The sequence below is a fragment of the Schistocerca gregaria genome, chromosome 7 (genome assembly GCF_023897955.1).
Source record: "Schistocerca gregaria isolate iqSchGreg1 chromosome 7, iqSchGreg1.2, whole genome shotgun sequence".
NCBI lineage: Eukaryota > Metazoa > Arthropoda > Insecta > Orthoptera > Acrididae > Schistocerca > Schistocerca gregaria.
The window spans coordinates 330,113,479-330,127,389 of NC_064926.1; the positions used below are offsets into that span (position 1 = coordinate 330,113,479).

Consider the following 13,911-nt stretch of genomic DNA (forward strand, 5'->3'; position numbering starts at 1 on the left):
TGAAACCAGTGATAAAAAACAAGGCATGACGCGAGCTAGCCACGCCTCAGTTATGCTGTCAGTAAACCCAGACATACCTCTTTACCGACACGATTCATCAATACTGTACAGTACATTGGCAGTTCTGTTACAGTAACAACACTATGAATAGTCTTCTCAGGCGTCATGTGTGAACTGAATAGCTGATGCGCTTAAATGTGCGGCGTATTTGAGTTTTGTGTCCCTGCTGACTCGGCCGCCGAGGCACCTTCTAGTGTACCCGGCGCTTTGGGGTCACCCTCACCTCAGGGTGAGTGGCGGACTGCAACGCGTTCGCGTCGCTCGAGGCGGAGGGTCAATGTGGAGGCTGGCCGGCTGGCCTCGCCCGTTCGTCTTGTCAGTGGGCAGGTAGCCGCTCCTTCAGCAGGGCCCGAGCAGGCGAACATGGGGGCAAAGGCTTGGGAGCTCCAGCGTTAGGCGGGTGATGGAGCCCCTTAGGGAAATAGCGTACAGGGCTGGAAATAATTTCACCGTGCACTCGGTTTGTCTGCCAGGGGGGCCTCATCCAAGATGTGGAGGCGGCCTTGCCTGGGGCTATCGAGATTATGCGGTGCAGTCATCTGCAAGTAGTTGCTCAAGTCGGCACCAATGATGCCTGTCGCTTGGGTTCTAAGGCGATCCTCAGTTCGTACAGGCGGCTGGCAAATTTGGTGAAGACCGCTGGCCTCGCACACGGGGTGCAAGCAGAGCTCTCTATTTGTAGCATCGTTCCCAGAGTGGATCGGGGTCCTTTGGTTTGGAGCCGAGTGGAGGGTCTCAACCAGAGGCTTCGTCGACTCTGTGACGGTCTTGGCTGCAGGTTTCTAGACTTCGGCTATTGGGAGGGGAATTGTAGGACGCCCATAGATAGGTCAGGAGTGCACTACACAAAGGAAGCAATTACTCGGGTAGCAACTTGTGGCGTGCACATGGGGGTTTTTTAGGCTAGGCAGTAGTGCGAGGTGTCCTGATGAACACTCACCAGTCCACGTGCAGGAAGGGAAATCAAGACGTACTGAGTGTAAAGACACTTCAGCTATCAAGATATTAGCAGTAAATTTTCAGAGTGTTCAGAATAAAGTTCCTGAATTTACTGCCCTCCAGGAAGTGTGTGGCGCGCAAATTGTTCTCGAGACTGAGACCTGGCTGAACCCTGAGACAGGAAGTTCTGAAATATTTAGTGACGGTTGGAACGTGTATCGGAAAGACAAATTAGACACCGTAGGAGATGGTGTCTTCATTGCAGTTGACAAAAATATTGTCTACTGAGGTCGAAGTAGAATGTGATTGTGAAGTTAAGACACGTTTAACAGCGCTAGGGGAAATAACGTTAATTGTTGGGTGTTATTACCGGCCACCAGGTTCCACCGTGACAGTTCTAGAACCATTCAAAGGGAGTTCACACTCTGTATTGCAGAATGTCGGAGGCGACTTCAACCTACCTAGTATAGACTGGGATGTCTATGGATTCATTACAGGTGGTACAGACAAGCCGTCGTGTGAATTATTTTTGAACACATTATCCGAAAACTGTCTTGAGCAGCTAAATAGACAGCCAACGCGTAATGGAAATATTTTGGATCTGGTAGCCACGAACAGACCAGACCTCATCGACGGTGTCAGTGTTGAGACAGGGATTAGTGATCATGATGTTGTCATTACAACTATCGTTACGAAAGTTGAAAAGTCGGTCAAGAAGGCTAGGAGAGTATTCTTACTAGAAAGAGTAGATAAGCAGTTGTTAGCACCCCTCTTAGTAAATGAATCGACTTCATTTACTTCCGGTACGATGGACGTGGAAGTATTATGGGCAAATTTTAAACACATTGTAAATCACGCATTGGAGAAATATGTGCCGAAAAAGTGGGCTACGGACAGAAAAGACCCACCGTGGTTTAACAGCGCAATCCGGAGAATGCTCAGAAAACACAGACAGTTGCACTCGCGCTACAAGAAAGATCGGGAGAATGAGGGCAGGCAAAAGTTAGTAGAGATTCGTGCTGCTGTTAAAAGAGCAATGCGCGAAGCATGTAACCACTACCACCGTCATACCTTAGCAAAAGATCTTGCTGAAAACTCGAGGAAATTCTGGTCTTACGAAAAATCGATAAGCGAGTCGAAGGCTTCCATCCAGTCACTCACTGATCAGTCTGGCCTGGCAACGAAAGACAGCAAAACGAAAGCTGAAATTTTAAATTTAGCATTTGAGAAATATTTCACGCAGGAGGATCGTACAAACATACCGCTGTTTGAGTCTCGTACAGATTCCCGTATAGAGGGCATAGTGATAGACATCCCTGGGGTTGTGAAGCAGCTGAATGAGTTGAAAATAAATAAATCGGCAGATCCTGATGGGATTCCAATTCGGTTTTACAGAGAGTACTCTACTGCATTGGCTCCTTACTTAACTTGCATTTATCGTGAATCTCTTGCCCAACGTAAAGTCCCGGGCGACTGGAAAATAGTGCAGCCTGTATATAAGAAGGGTAGAAGAACGGATCCTCAAAATTACAGACCAATATCCTTAACGTCAGTTTGTTGCAGGATTCTCGAACATATTCTCAATTCGAATATAATTAATTTCCTTGAGACAGAGAAGTTGCTGACCATACCTCAGAACGGCTTCAGAAAGCATCGCTTCTGCGAAACGCAACTCGCCCTTTTTTCACATGATATCTTGCGAACCATGGATGAAGGGTATCAGACGGATGCCATGTTCCTTGACTTCCGGAAAGCGTTTTACTCGGTGCCCCACTGCAGACTCCTAACTAAGGTACGAGGATATGGGATTGGTTCCCAAATATGTGAGTGGCTCGAAGACTTCTTAAGTAATAGAACCCAGTACGTTGTCCTCGATGGTGAGTGATCATCGGAGGTGAGGGTATCACCTGGAGTGCCCCAGGGAAGTGTGGTAGGTCCGCTGTTGTTTTCTATCTACATAAATGATCTTTTGGATAGGGTGGATAGCAATGTGCGGTTGTTTGCTGATGATGCTGTGGTGTACGGGAAGGTGTCGCCGTTGAGTGACTGTAGGAGGATACAAGATGACTTGGGCAGGATTTTTGATTGGTGTAAAGAACGGCAGCTAACTCTAAGTATAGATAAATGTAGATTTATGCAGATGAATAGGAAAAAGAATCCCTTAATGTTTGAATACTCAATTAGTAGTGTAGCGTTTGACACAGTCGCGTCGATTAAATATTCGGGCGTAATACTGCAGAGCGATATGAAGTGGGACAAGCATGTAATGGCAGTTGTGGGGAAGGTGGATAGTCGTCTTCGGTTCATTGGTAGCATTTTGGGAAGATGTGGTTCATCTGTAAATGAGACCGCTTATAAAGCACTAATACGACCTATTCTTGAGTACTGCTCGAGCGTTTGGGATCCCTATCAGGTCGGATTGAGGGAGGACATAGAAGCAATTCAGCGGCGGGCTGCTAGATTTGTTACTGGTAGGTTTGATAATCACGCGAGTGTTACGGAAATGCTTCAGGATCTCGGGTGGGAGTCTCTAGAGGAAAGGAGGCGTTCTTTTCGTGACTCGCTACTGAAGAAATTTAGAGAACCAGCATTTGAGACTGACTGCAGTACAATTTTACTTCCGCCAACTTACATTTCGGGGAAAGACCACAAAATAAGATAAGAGAGATTAGGGCTCGTACAGAGATATACAGGCAATCATTATTCCCTCGTTCTGTCTAGGAGTGGAACAGGGAGAGAAGATGCTAGTTGTGGTACGAGGCACCCTCCGCCACGCACCGTATGGTTGATTGCGGAGTATGTATGTAGATGTAGAAAACGCTTTGTCCTGCTCCTAGGGAAACCTGGTTATCGAGTGTGTTAGTAACATTGTCCGCGACACGTCTGATGTCGGTGGTAAACACGTTACAAACTGCTCCTTTCCTACAATCAGCAAGCAGTAGTACACTCTACTGCATTTCGGTGATTTTCGATGTGAATCTATCGTATCCAGTGCTTTATGTCGAAAAAGGAAAGGCATGATTAAAACATCAAGAAGAATACCGATCTTCAATTCAAGGAAAACCGATTGTAACAAAAAAATGGGACGATTGATGCTCAGAAGGAAACGCCACGACGTGATGTAAGTTCCAACCAATACAATGTAACTGTGTATTGTACAATATAATTAAATAAACCAAGAAAACAAAATATCGTGTAATTTTGGGGTATAAATTGCATGATCATCCGATCGTACAAAATTTTCGTCGCCCAGCACGTTAAGTACTGAAGAGAGAGAGAGGATAATCTATTTTCTTGAAGTGAAGTAGAGGAAATTTTATTTACCGTTGCGTAAATGATGTCAATATGTACTCTTTGTAAGTGACCTAATGCTGTGCACATTCTCCTTGGAAGTGAAGCATAGTACTCACGTTTTTCTGCGTCACTCACTTACTTATTTACCATTACTCTTTTCGGTGATTCATACCATTACCTTTCAAGCAGAGAATTGCTTAGTTACATAGCTGGTGTTAGTAAAGAGCGCAAACGCCTCTACACATCAGAAGACCACGGATAACGTAAGTAATTTTACGTCTTTTGCTGTGGATATTTTTTTAGGAGGGAATATTTTAAGTTCAAAACATGAATTTGTGATACCAAATTGTAGTTACAGGGGCAGTAGAGTCATAAAAAAGACTGCGTACTGATACTTTTTGTAAGTCCTCTCCACTGTATGTTATGTTTACAGTGTCACTTCAGAGATGTTGCACACGTTGCACATCAGCTTGCTTATCTTTGTATCCAATGTAATGAAGCATATCTGTAAATGTACGACATCTTTAAAATGACTATGTAAACACAAGGTACAGTGGAGAGGACATACAATAAGCACCAGTAAGCAGACTTTCTACGACCGTAATGCCCCTGTAATCGTAATTTCGTCACAGATTCATGCTTGTTTAAAGTTTAAAGGCAGCTTTTCTAAAAACCCTCTTTTATCGTTAGCAATAGAAGCGACATAACCTGTATTGCCCTTCGTCTGCTGCTGTGGAAAGGTGTATGTGCTGTCCACTAACACCAGCTATGTAACCAAACAGTTCTTCAGTTGAATATGATCGTGTGAACAACGGAAACGCATAGTGATAAAAATAAATGATTGACCCATGAAACAGTTTTGTTTCCATTTATCAACAGTGTAGTCCTCATGATGCAGTCCTCCATGGGCGAAATATTAACTTACATCTTCAACTAAACTTTCGTTTTATATTTATTTTTATGTTTGTATGTACAGCACTATTTCTATCAGACGTTAAAAACGACGTGAAACTGTCATAGTTTGTATTCCTTCGAATAAAATGATTCTTAACGTAAATCTTTTATTGTTTTTCCCTGGTTTCTTACATTTTGATGTCGTACTTTGTTTTCACGGTTCCTCTCTATAATTCTGTTAACGAGACCTTCCGTATACTGTCTTTCTACGTCTGCTTTTCTGTGAATCTAGGAACATTTGCTCAGCCTCCACAGCCTAGTCAGATCTTTACTTAATATTGTTGACGTTGCAGCTGCACTCTTACCTTAGTCGTAAGAATCTTTGTGGCGATGTATTCCATGCCTGTTACAATACCTCCATAACAGATTTACATAAAGTGTGTCGAAGCCTCAGAACTGTTACAGTGGTCCATTTGGTAAAAATGTGAGCGACAAGCATCCATAACACCAGCGAGAAGTGGACGACTCTTCCGGAGAAATGCTATAATATTCGAAGAGTGGAACGTACTGGCACCCATGCAGAAGTTTACTTTGCCACAGCCGTGTTCTAATCAAACTGCAAGAGATGATTTAGACACAGTTTTGTTGAGGCAGATAAGGGCAACTTTAGTTCTATAAGTATCAACACAAACCATTAAGGCTCAGTTACGAGCTCTGAAAATCAGAAACGCAGGCGTAAAAGACTGTAATTAACACTCGGCCTGGTCATAAAAAACTATGCTGCAAATAACATGTAAAAAAGTGGAATGATGAGTTCTATCTTGTTTGTGCAGAACAGGAAGGTCAACAGCTGTACTAGAAGCTTGTTCTATACACATTCACACGTGCACCACCACCACCATCAAATCCACTAATACCAACTATATTAGCACAATCGCCATCAACAGCACCACCTTCACCATCAACCCTTCATCAATATCAACAAACCTCCAACACCAGAATCACCACCAACATTACCACCAAAACATCACAACAAGCACCGATCCCATCACCAGCACCAACGTTCCCTCTAATAACTCCACTACCATATCCATATTAGCAGCAACACTAACATAACTCCACCATAAACTTCAATAATAAAACCAGATATAAAATCACTGCCATAACCATCATCAATAAAATATTAATGACTCGCTATACTACACTGGTTTAGTGCAGTAATTTCGTGAGATGTTCGCCCTTCTGGATTCACCTGTATGTGTCGTGTACGTTATGTTAAGTACTAGGCTCATTTAGCTATAGCAATTTCATCAGTGTATAATCTACTCTAACATTACATTGCGGTTTACATTGGCACAAGTATAATGTTACAGACTGTCTCATAAATGCTTTATAATCTTACTGTCGGAGTACTATGAGCAAAAGCAGATGTGCATCTCTCAGATCACAGTCTTACAAACATGTAGTAGTAGCAAGCTCACTGTCTAGAACACATTTGTCTACTCCCGCAGCGTACGTGCTGGCTGATGCTGGCTTCGACGTGTGGATGGGAAATTCTCGGGGAAACGTCTACTCCAGGAACCACACGACCATTAACCCTGACGACGCCAGCTTCTGGCAGTTCAGGTGAGTCGTAGCAGCATTCACTCCATTTTCTATGCGATCCAAACAGCAGCACCGACAGTAAGCGTGGCAGCGTCTCGTCTAGCTATAGCTCGTCAACATAATCAGTAAGTAATCCATACTGAAAGTGACTGAATTCACTGGGAGGTTTCACATTTTATCTTGCCAAGAAAGTTTAGCTCTTGAAGAAAAAAATTACTATTAATTTGAATGATATATCTTATTGATCGAAGCATAGTGCCATTGAAACAAATGACCCATACAATGCATTTAGCAGTCTAACTCTACTGATTTTCTGTTTGTACGAGGCGTATTTGGAAAGTAAGGTCCGATTGGGAACGAAATGGTATCCACTGTGAAAATCCGATGGAACTTTGCACAGATGTATTGGACAGTGTTTTTAGCGTAACTGTCGATAGTTTTACGTCGCTCGCTTTAGGTCAGAGCGCAAAGCGATCACGTAGAAATGCCTAAAACAACAGTGTCTCCCGCCAAGTATGTGGATCTGGTGAGAGATTTCGTTTGAAGGTATATAGCCCACATAATATAAATGTTTTGCGTTTCTTTCTTCAAGACAATTTTCAGCCGCATTCTGCAGGGGCAATAGAGACGCTCATGTAGCATTTCCGATGGGAACTCTTTGTTCATCCACAATGCAGCCCTTAATTAGTTCCCTCCGTTGTTCATCTCTCCTCACGTGAACCGCTGGCTGCAAAGACAACATTTTGGCACAAACAACGAAAGGCAGACCAGTTTAGAAGATTGGCGGAAAGCGCAGGCAGCTGCTTTCTATAACGAGGGTACTGTAACGTCTGTACAACGCCACGACAAATGTCTAAGTCGGAGAGGTGACTAATTAAAAAGGTAGTTGGAAGGTGTGGCTAACTGTTGCGAATAAAAAGTTTTTTATTTTCACTGTGGTTTTCGTTTCGCGACCAATCGGACCTTACTTTCCAACAGCCCTCGTAAATCAGCATTTCTGTCGGTTTTGCAGAATCTCTCTCACGTCTTAGTTCTCAACATTGTAGTGTTCGTGATTATGAAAAATTGGCTACTATAGGGAATCTCATACAATACAATATCGTGCAGCTTTTCCACAAAACAGATGACATGTGGCTACTACCATGACTATGAGTTTTTCGTCGTTTGTTTATTTTAGTTATAATTAATAGTTGCCCAAATATATTTCATATATTGAAATATTAAGGCTTTTCTGTCGTAATATTTATACTCACACTGTAACATGTCTGATAGGAATTATTTAGTGTTTGTTTCCCGCCGTAGTTGTATTTTGTGTACAATTAGGCACGTGACCGATGTATTCATACTTATGTGTAATGCCCTGCAGCGTTTGAGCCCCGAATTTCATGAAAATGTTCAGTTTTGCATTTAATGCACAGAATATCAAGGTTTTCAAAGTCAGACAACAGTATCATAAACTGGCGTAAATAACAGAAAATGTCCTCTGTAGTTATCTTGTAAAGATGTTTTTATTGTTTTAGCTCATCATCAGGTCAGATTTCGATAACAAGTAAAACTGTCGCTTTTCTAATATCGGTTCTTTTTGTAGGTCGCAAACACTTCAAAAAAGTTTCACCACAACCAGTAAGAGCTGAAGTTTTTCAGCGCAGCGTGATTCAGTGAAAATAAACGTAAACAGCCTTGTGATGACGAACCTGTCGCTCCCAAAAGCCCTTAGTTTTTCAACAAATAGCTTTATTATCCGCGTCCGGTTTCTGTTTTAAACATTTTTGTTGTTTTACTTCAGGCAATAATTGACCTGCATCTTGAGATAATCCTGTGTTGTTGAACCTCGATGAACAATTTGGCTCATGTTACGATGGCGATCTAACGGATTGCTGAACATTGTGTTCTTTTTAGGATCTGGCGGTAAACCTTAAAAAATACCAAAGGCACTATAGCTTTTCATTTTTCTTGGTGGATTTCAGAGCTAATCCCACATTTAGATATCAAAATACATTTTTTGCTCCATTCCGTTCTTCATAATAGGGTATACATGCGTTTCCTGTAGCATAATGTAACCTAAGTTCGTGAATGAACATGTTCTGCAGATGAGAGTCACTGTAGAAACTTCATGAACAAATTAGTGCAAGAAAACGTCTTTCCATTGCAACAATGGCAGGCTTTGGCAGTTTTCATAAATGTAGCTACTTATTGTAAATCCGTGTGCGAATGACCGCTGCCACAGACAAATTTCGACTGACAAATTAAGAGGCTGATGGAGACAAAAATCTTGTTTCTACAAAACAACTGCTGAAGGAAATAATCTCACCTCCCAAGATTTCTGTTCCCTGGAATGCTATGACAATCTGGTGTTTCCACAAGTCCACAAATAAGCACTCTTCATCTACTATGGCAATAGGCTTCATATCAAAATCTTATTCCAAAAGCCTATTACTTCTTCTCGTCCTCCAAATCAGGTGTTGGATGAAATCTCGTTCCGTAGTCAGGTGAAGAACTCTAAATCGTTTCCTGGATAGTCCCACTTCTTGCTGTCCTGAGTGTACCGGAACGATTCCAGTGATAATCACGGAGGAGATTTTCTCACTAGACACTACAACAAATGCAGCTTCCACTGCATTTTTACTTGTAACTCTGATTTCCAGACGTCCACACTTCTTATTGCCACAATTAAGTTTTTACGGTAATTCAGAATCAGTGACAAGGAAGCATGACATGAAACTTCCTGGCAGATTAAAAATGTATGCCGAACCGAGACTCGTACTCGGGACATCTGCCTTTCGTGAGCAAGTGCTCTACCACCGGAACTACTAAGCACGACTCGCGACTCGTCCTCACAGCTTTAAATTGTGCCAGAACCTCGTCTCCATCTTCCAAACTTCAAAGAAGCGCTCCTGGCAGATCACTTTCCCACGAAAGGCAAAGGTCACGAGTTCGAGGCTCGGTCACGCACTCAATTTTACGAGTCTGCCAGTAAGTTTCACATCAGCGCACACTCCGCTGCAGAGTGAAAATTTCATTCTGAAAGCATGTCATGGTTTTCTGACTACGACTAATATAATTTATTTTATTCCATTCGCATCTACTTGATTTTTCAGTTCAGTTTCATAAAACTTTCGCCTTCCTACATAACTAAAAAATTTTCTGTTTTGTAATGATATACCTTGTTTTGAAGTCAAAAACATGCTTTTTTCGATGAAATCTACTTTTGCCAATACATTTCATCCAAATATTTTCCAGTAGGTATATTGACCTACATCTGACATTCTGTATCTAATGAACACAAAACGATTTCCAATCACAAATTTCTGTAGATGTGACAAGACATGTCAATGACAGAGAGAGTTTGGGCAGTGCTAAGACACTGAAATCGTATTCGTGAGGAATGCGGCCATCCAGATTTAAGTTTTATAAGATTTCTCTAAATCGCTTAAGACAAATGCCAGAATAATTCATCTGAGGGCCAATTTCCTGCCACATCCTTCCCCAATCCAGTCTTGTCTTCCGCCTCTAATCACCTCCCCCTTGACGGTTTGGTGAACACTGATCTTCCTACCTTCTTAGCACGTGGAAGTTAGAAGGCCCCAAATGTAGCGAACAGAACAGATATTTAGAACAATTCGTACTTCATACCACTTCGTTTTCCCATTGCCAAAGCAGCAATTTTCGAAAAAAAAGTGATGTCTCGATACTTTTTTTCTTTTAAAATCAAGGCATTTCTCACGTTCTTTCATAATCCAACTGGTTTAAAAGACTTCCTGAGTACTCACCAGTCACCTTTTTTTAAGTTTCTTGTATATGTAATCAATAGGAAGAATTACTTTTTCTCCTCGGAGAACACTGAAGGTAATGTTGCCAGCACACGACCGCGACTTCGCCTCGCTCGTAGAAACGCACCGGAGTTCTCCCACTGTTTGGATTACTTGTTGGTTTCTCGAACAGATTAGAGCGCAGAATCAGTTGTCGTACTTTTATGTCGGACAAAATTCTGAAATTCACTTCCGAATTTCAAAAAATGTGTGAGAAATCTTATGGGACTTAACTGCGAAGGTCATCAGTCCCTAAGCTTACACAATAGTTAACCTAAATTATTCTAAGGAGAAACACACACACCCACGTCCGAGGGAGGACTCGAACCTCTGCCGGAACCAGCTGCACAGTCCATGACTGCAGCGCCCGAGACCGCTCGGCTAATCCCTCACGGCTTTCCGAATTTAATCAACGTAATATTTTGCAGCTTCTCGTTATTTTGGGACGTCTTCTTTGAATCGTCTTCAAGGCAAATACACTCCTGGAAATGAAAAAAACAACACATTGACACCGGTGTGTCAGACCCACCATACTTGCTCCGGACACTGCGAGAGGGCTGCACAAGCAATGATCACACGCACGGCACAGCGGACACACCAGGAACCGCGGTATTGGCCGTCGAATGGCGCTAGCTGCGCAGCATTTGTGCACCGCCGCCGTCAGTGTCAGCCAGTTTGCCGTGGCATACGGAGCTCCATCGCAGTCTTTAACACTGGTAGCATGCCGCGACAGCGTGGACGTGAACCGTATGTGCAATTGACGGACTTTGAGCGAGGGCGTATAGTGGGCATCCGGGAGGCCGGGTGGACGTACCGCCGAATTGCTCAACACGTGGGGAATGAGGTCTCCACAGTACATCGATGTTGTCGCCAGTGGTCGGCGGAAGGTGCACGTGCCCGTCGACCTGGGACCGGACCGCAGCGACGCACGGATGCACGCCAAGACCGTAGGATCCTACGCAGTGCCTTAGGGGACCGCACCGCCACTTCCCACCAAATTAGGGACACTGTTGCCCCTGGGGTATCGGCGAGGACCATTCGCAACCGTCTCCATGAAGCTGGGCTACGGTCCCGCACACCGTTAGGCCGTCTTCCGCTCACGCCCCAACATTGTGCAGCCCGCCTCCAGTGGTGTCACGACAGGCGTGAATGGAGGGACGAATGGAGACGTGTCGTCTTCAGCGATGAGTCGCTTCTGCCTTGGTGCCAATGATGGTCGTATGCGTGTTTGGCGCCGTGCAGGTGAGCGCCACAATCAGGACTGCATACGACCGAGGCACACAGGGCCAACACCCGGCATCATGGTGTGGGGAGCGATCTCCTACACTGGCCGTACACCTCTGGTGATCGTCGAGGGACACTGAATAGTGCACGGTACATCCAAACCGTCATCTAACCCATCGTTCTACCATTCCTAGACCGGCAAGGGAACTTGCTGTTCCAACAGGACAATGCACGTCCGCATGTATCCCGTGCCACCCAACGTGCTCTAGAAGGTGTAAGTCAACTACCCTGGCCAGCAAGATCTCCGGATCTGTCCCCCATTGAGCATGTTTGGGACTGGATGAAGCGTCGTCTCACGCGGTCTGCACGTCCAGCACGAACGCTGGTCCAACTGAGGCGCCAGGTGGAAATGGCATGGCAATCCGTTCCATAGGACTACATCCAGCATCTCTACGATCGTCTCCATGGGAGAATAGCAGCCTGCACTGCTGCGAAAGGTGGATATACACTGTACTAGTGCCGACATTGTGCATGCTCTGTTGCCTGTGTCTATGTGCCTGTGGTTCTGTCAGTGTGATCATGTGATGTATCTGACCCCAGGAATGTGTCAATAAAGTTTCCCCTTCCTGGGACAATGAATTCACGGTGTTCTTATTTCAATTTCCAGGAGTGTATGTCCACGTTTTAAATAAGCCTTCTTAGCTGTTGAAAATTTAGGAGTCGGCTCCTCGTAAATCTTCCTGAACTTAGAATTTATTTTGGCTATAGACATTTCAGAGCAATGAATTTTCTTCGAGAGATGCAGCAACTACTGGTAAGTTGTAGCTAGTCATTTATTTCAGTCGAGTATCAATACCGATAATCATTTGTTGAGCGATTGTTAGTTTAAACAGCACTGTGCATGACTATTGGAGGTCGTATGTCATTGTCTTCCTTCGACCTGAGAGCTTACTCAGCCAGTCATACTGGGAATGAGCGGGTTGGACAAAAATGTGAATATAAAGAGAAACGCTTGCTTGAACAAAATGCAGGTGCTAGCCAACCCTGCACGTCGCCCTGTTGTATTTAACCACGAACGGCAGCTGTGCAATGTTGTTAATACTCTGCAAGTGTCAGTCGTCGTCAGAACAGTGTCAGATGTTTTTTATTCCAGTCTTTGATCACAATATCAACTCTTTAGACTATGACCGGTTTCAGTCCGTAACGACCATCCTCAGATCTACAATATACAAATTTATACACCCAGTGAGCAGGGTATTTTTCAACATAATACAGCAATACGTATCACAACATATACTATCATACAACCAGAGAAATGAACAGATAAAAGTATGGTCAAAGGTACCTTTTTTACATCATATCCTAAAGTGATAAGGCCATAATGGCATCGTCAAAACATATAAATATAATCAGCACAGCATCGTCACATAGATTTAAAATAGGATGTAGAATAGGCCACATCGTCCACACAGTCATTATTGCAACTGGCTACTGAAGTACAGTAGCTACCAGAAATCTGTTTGCCTACATCCTCCCTCGATGTCGCTACTGTGGGCTTAGATGTAGTCAACATTTACGCAAAAAACATAATCTGATAAAAACACATTAGATAAAACACATGTAGCAGACTGTTAAAATTGATAACTGTCATAGAAACCAATTGTGATACATTACAATACGAATACAGTTACTCATATAAGATATTAAAAGGAAGTATATGAAGAGAATAGGACCGACCCTTTTTGTTGGTGAATTTACGGTCAACAATTAATATACGTAATACATTGCCTGTAGCAACCTATAAACTACCTGTGAAAGATAAAATGTGTATATGACAGCTGAAAAAAAGGACAGATCAAAGATCAGCGCCCTCTGTTGGTTCCGCCGCCAGGATGTTATGTAGGCGCGCACCGATCGCAAGAACATAACCACTTCACATACAACGTGATAAGTCTCCCACGGTATCACAATTGGTTTCAATGATAGTTATCAATTTTAAAAGTGTGCTACATGTATTTTACCTAATGTGTGTTTTACCAGATTATTTTTTTTTTTTTTTTTTTTTTTTTTGCATAAATGATGACTA

General features: G+C 43.2%; 1 protein-coding gene across 1 annotated transcript in view; it reads left to right on the top strand.

The window, feature by feature from the left end:
- Positions 1–13,911, top strand: part of LOC126281824 (lipase 3-like) — a 71,587-nt gene that overhangs the window by 32,101 nt on the left and 25,575 nt on the right. The window contains exon 3 of the mRNA XM_049981052.1: positions 6,699–6,813. Coding sequence (XP_049837009.1) covers positions 6,699–6,813 — 115 coding nt within the window. The remainder of the gene's footprint in view (positions 1–6,698; positions 6,814–13,911) is intronic.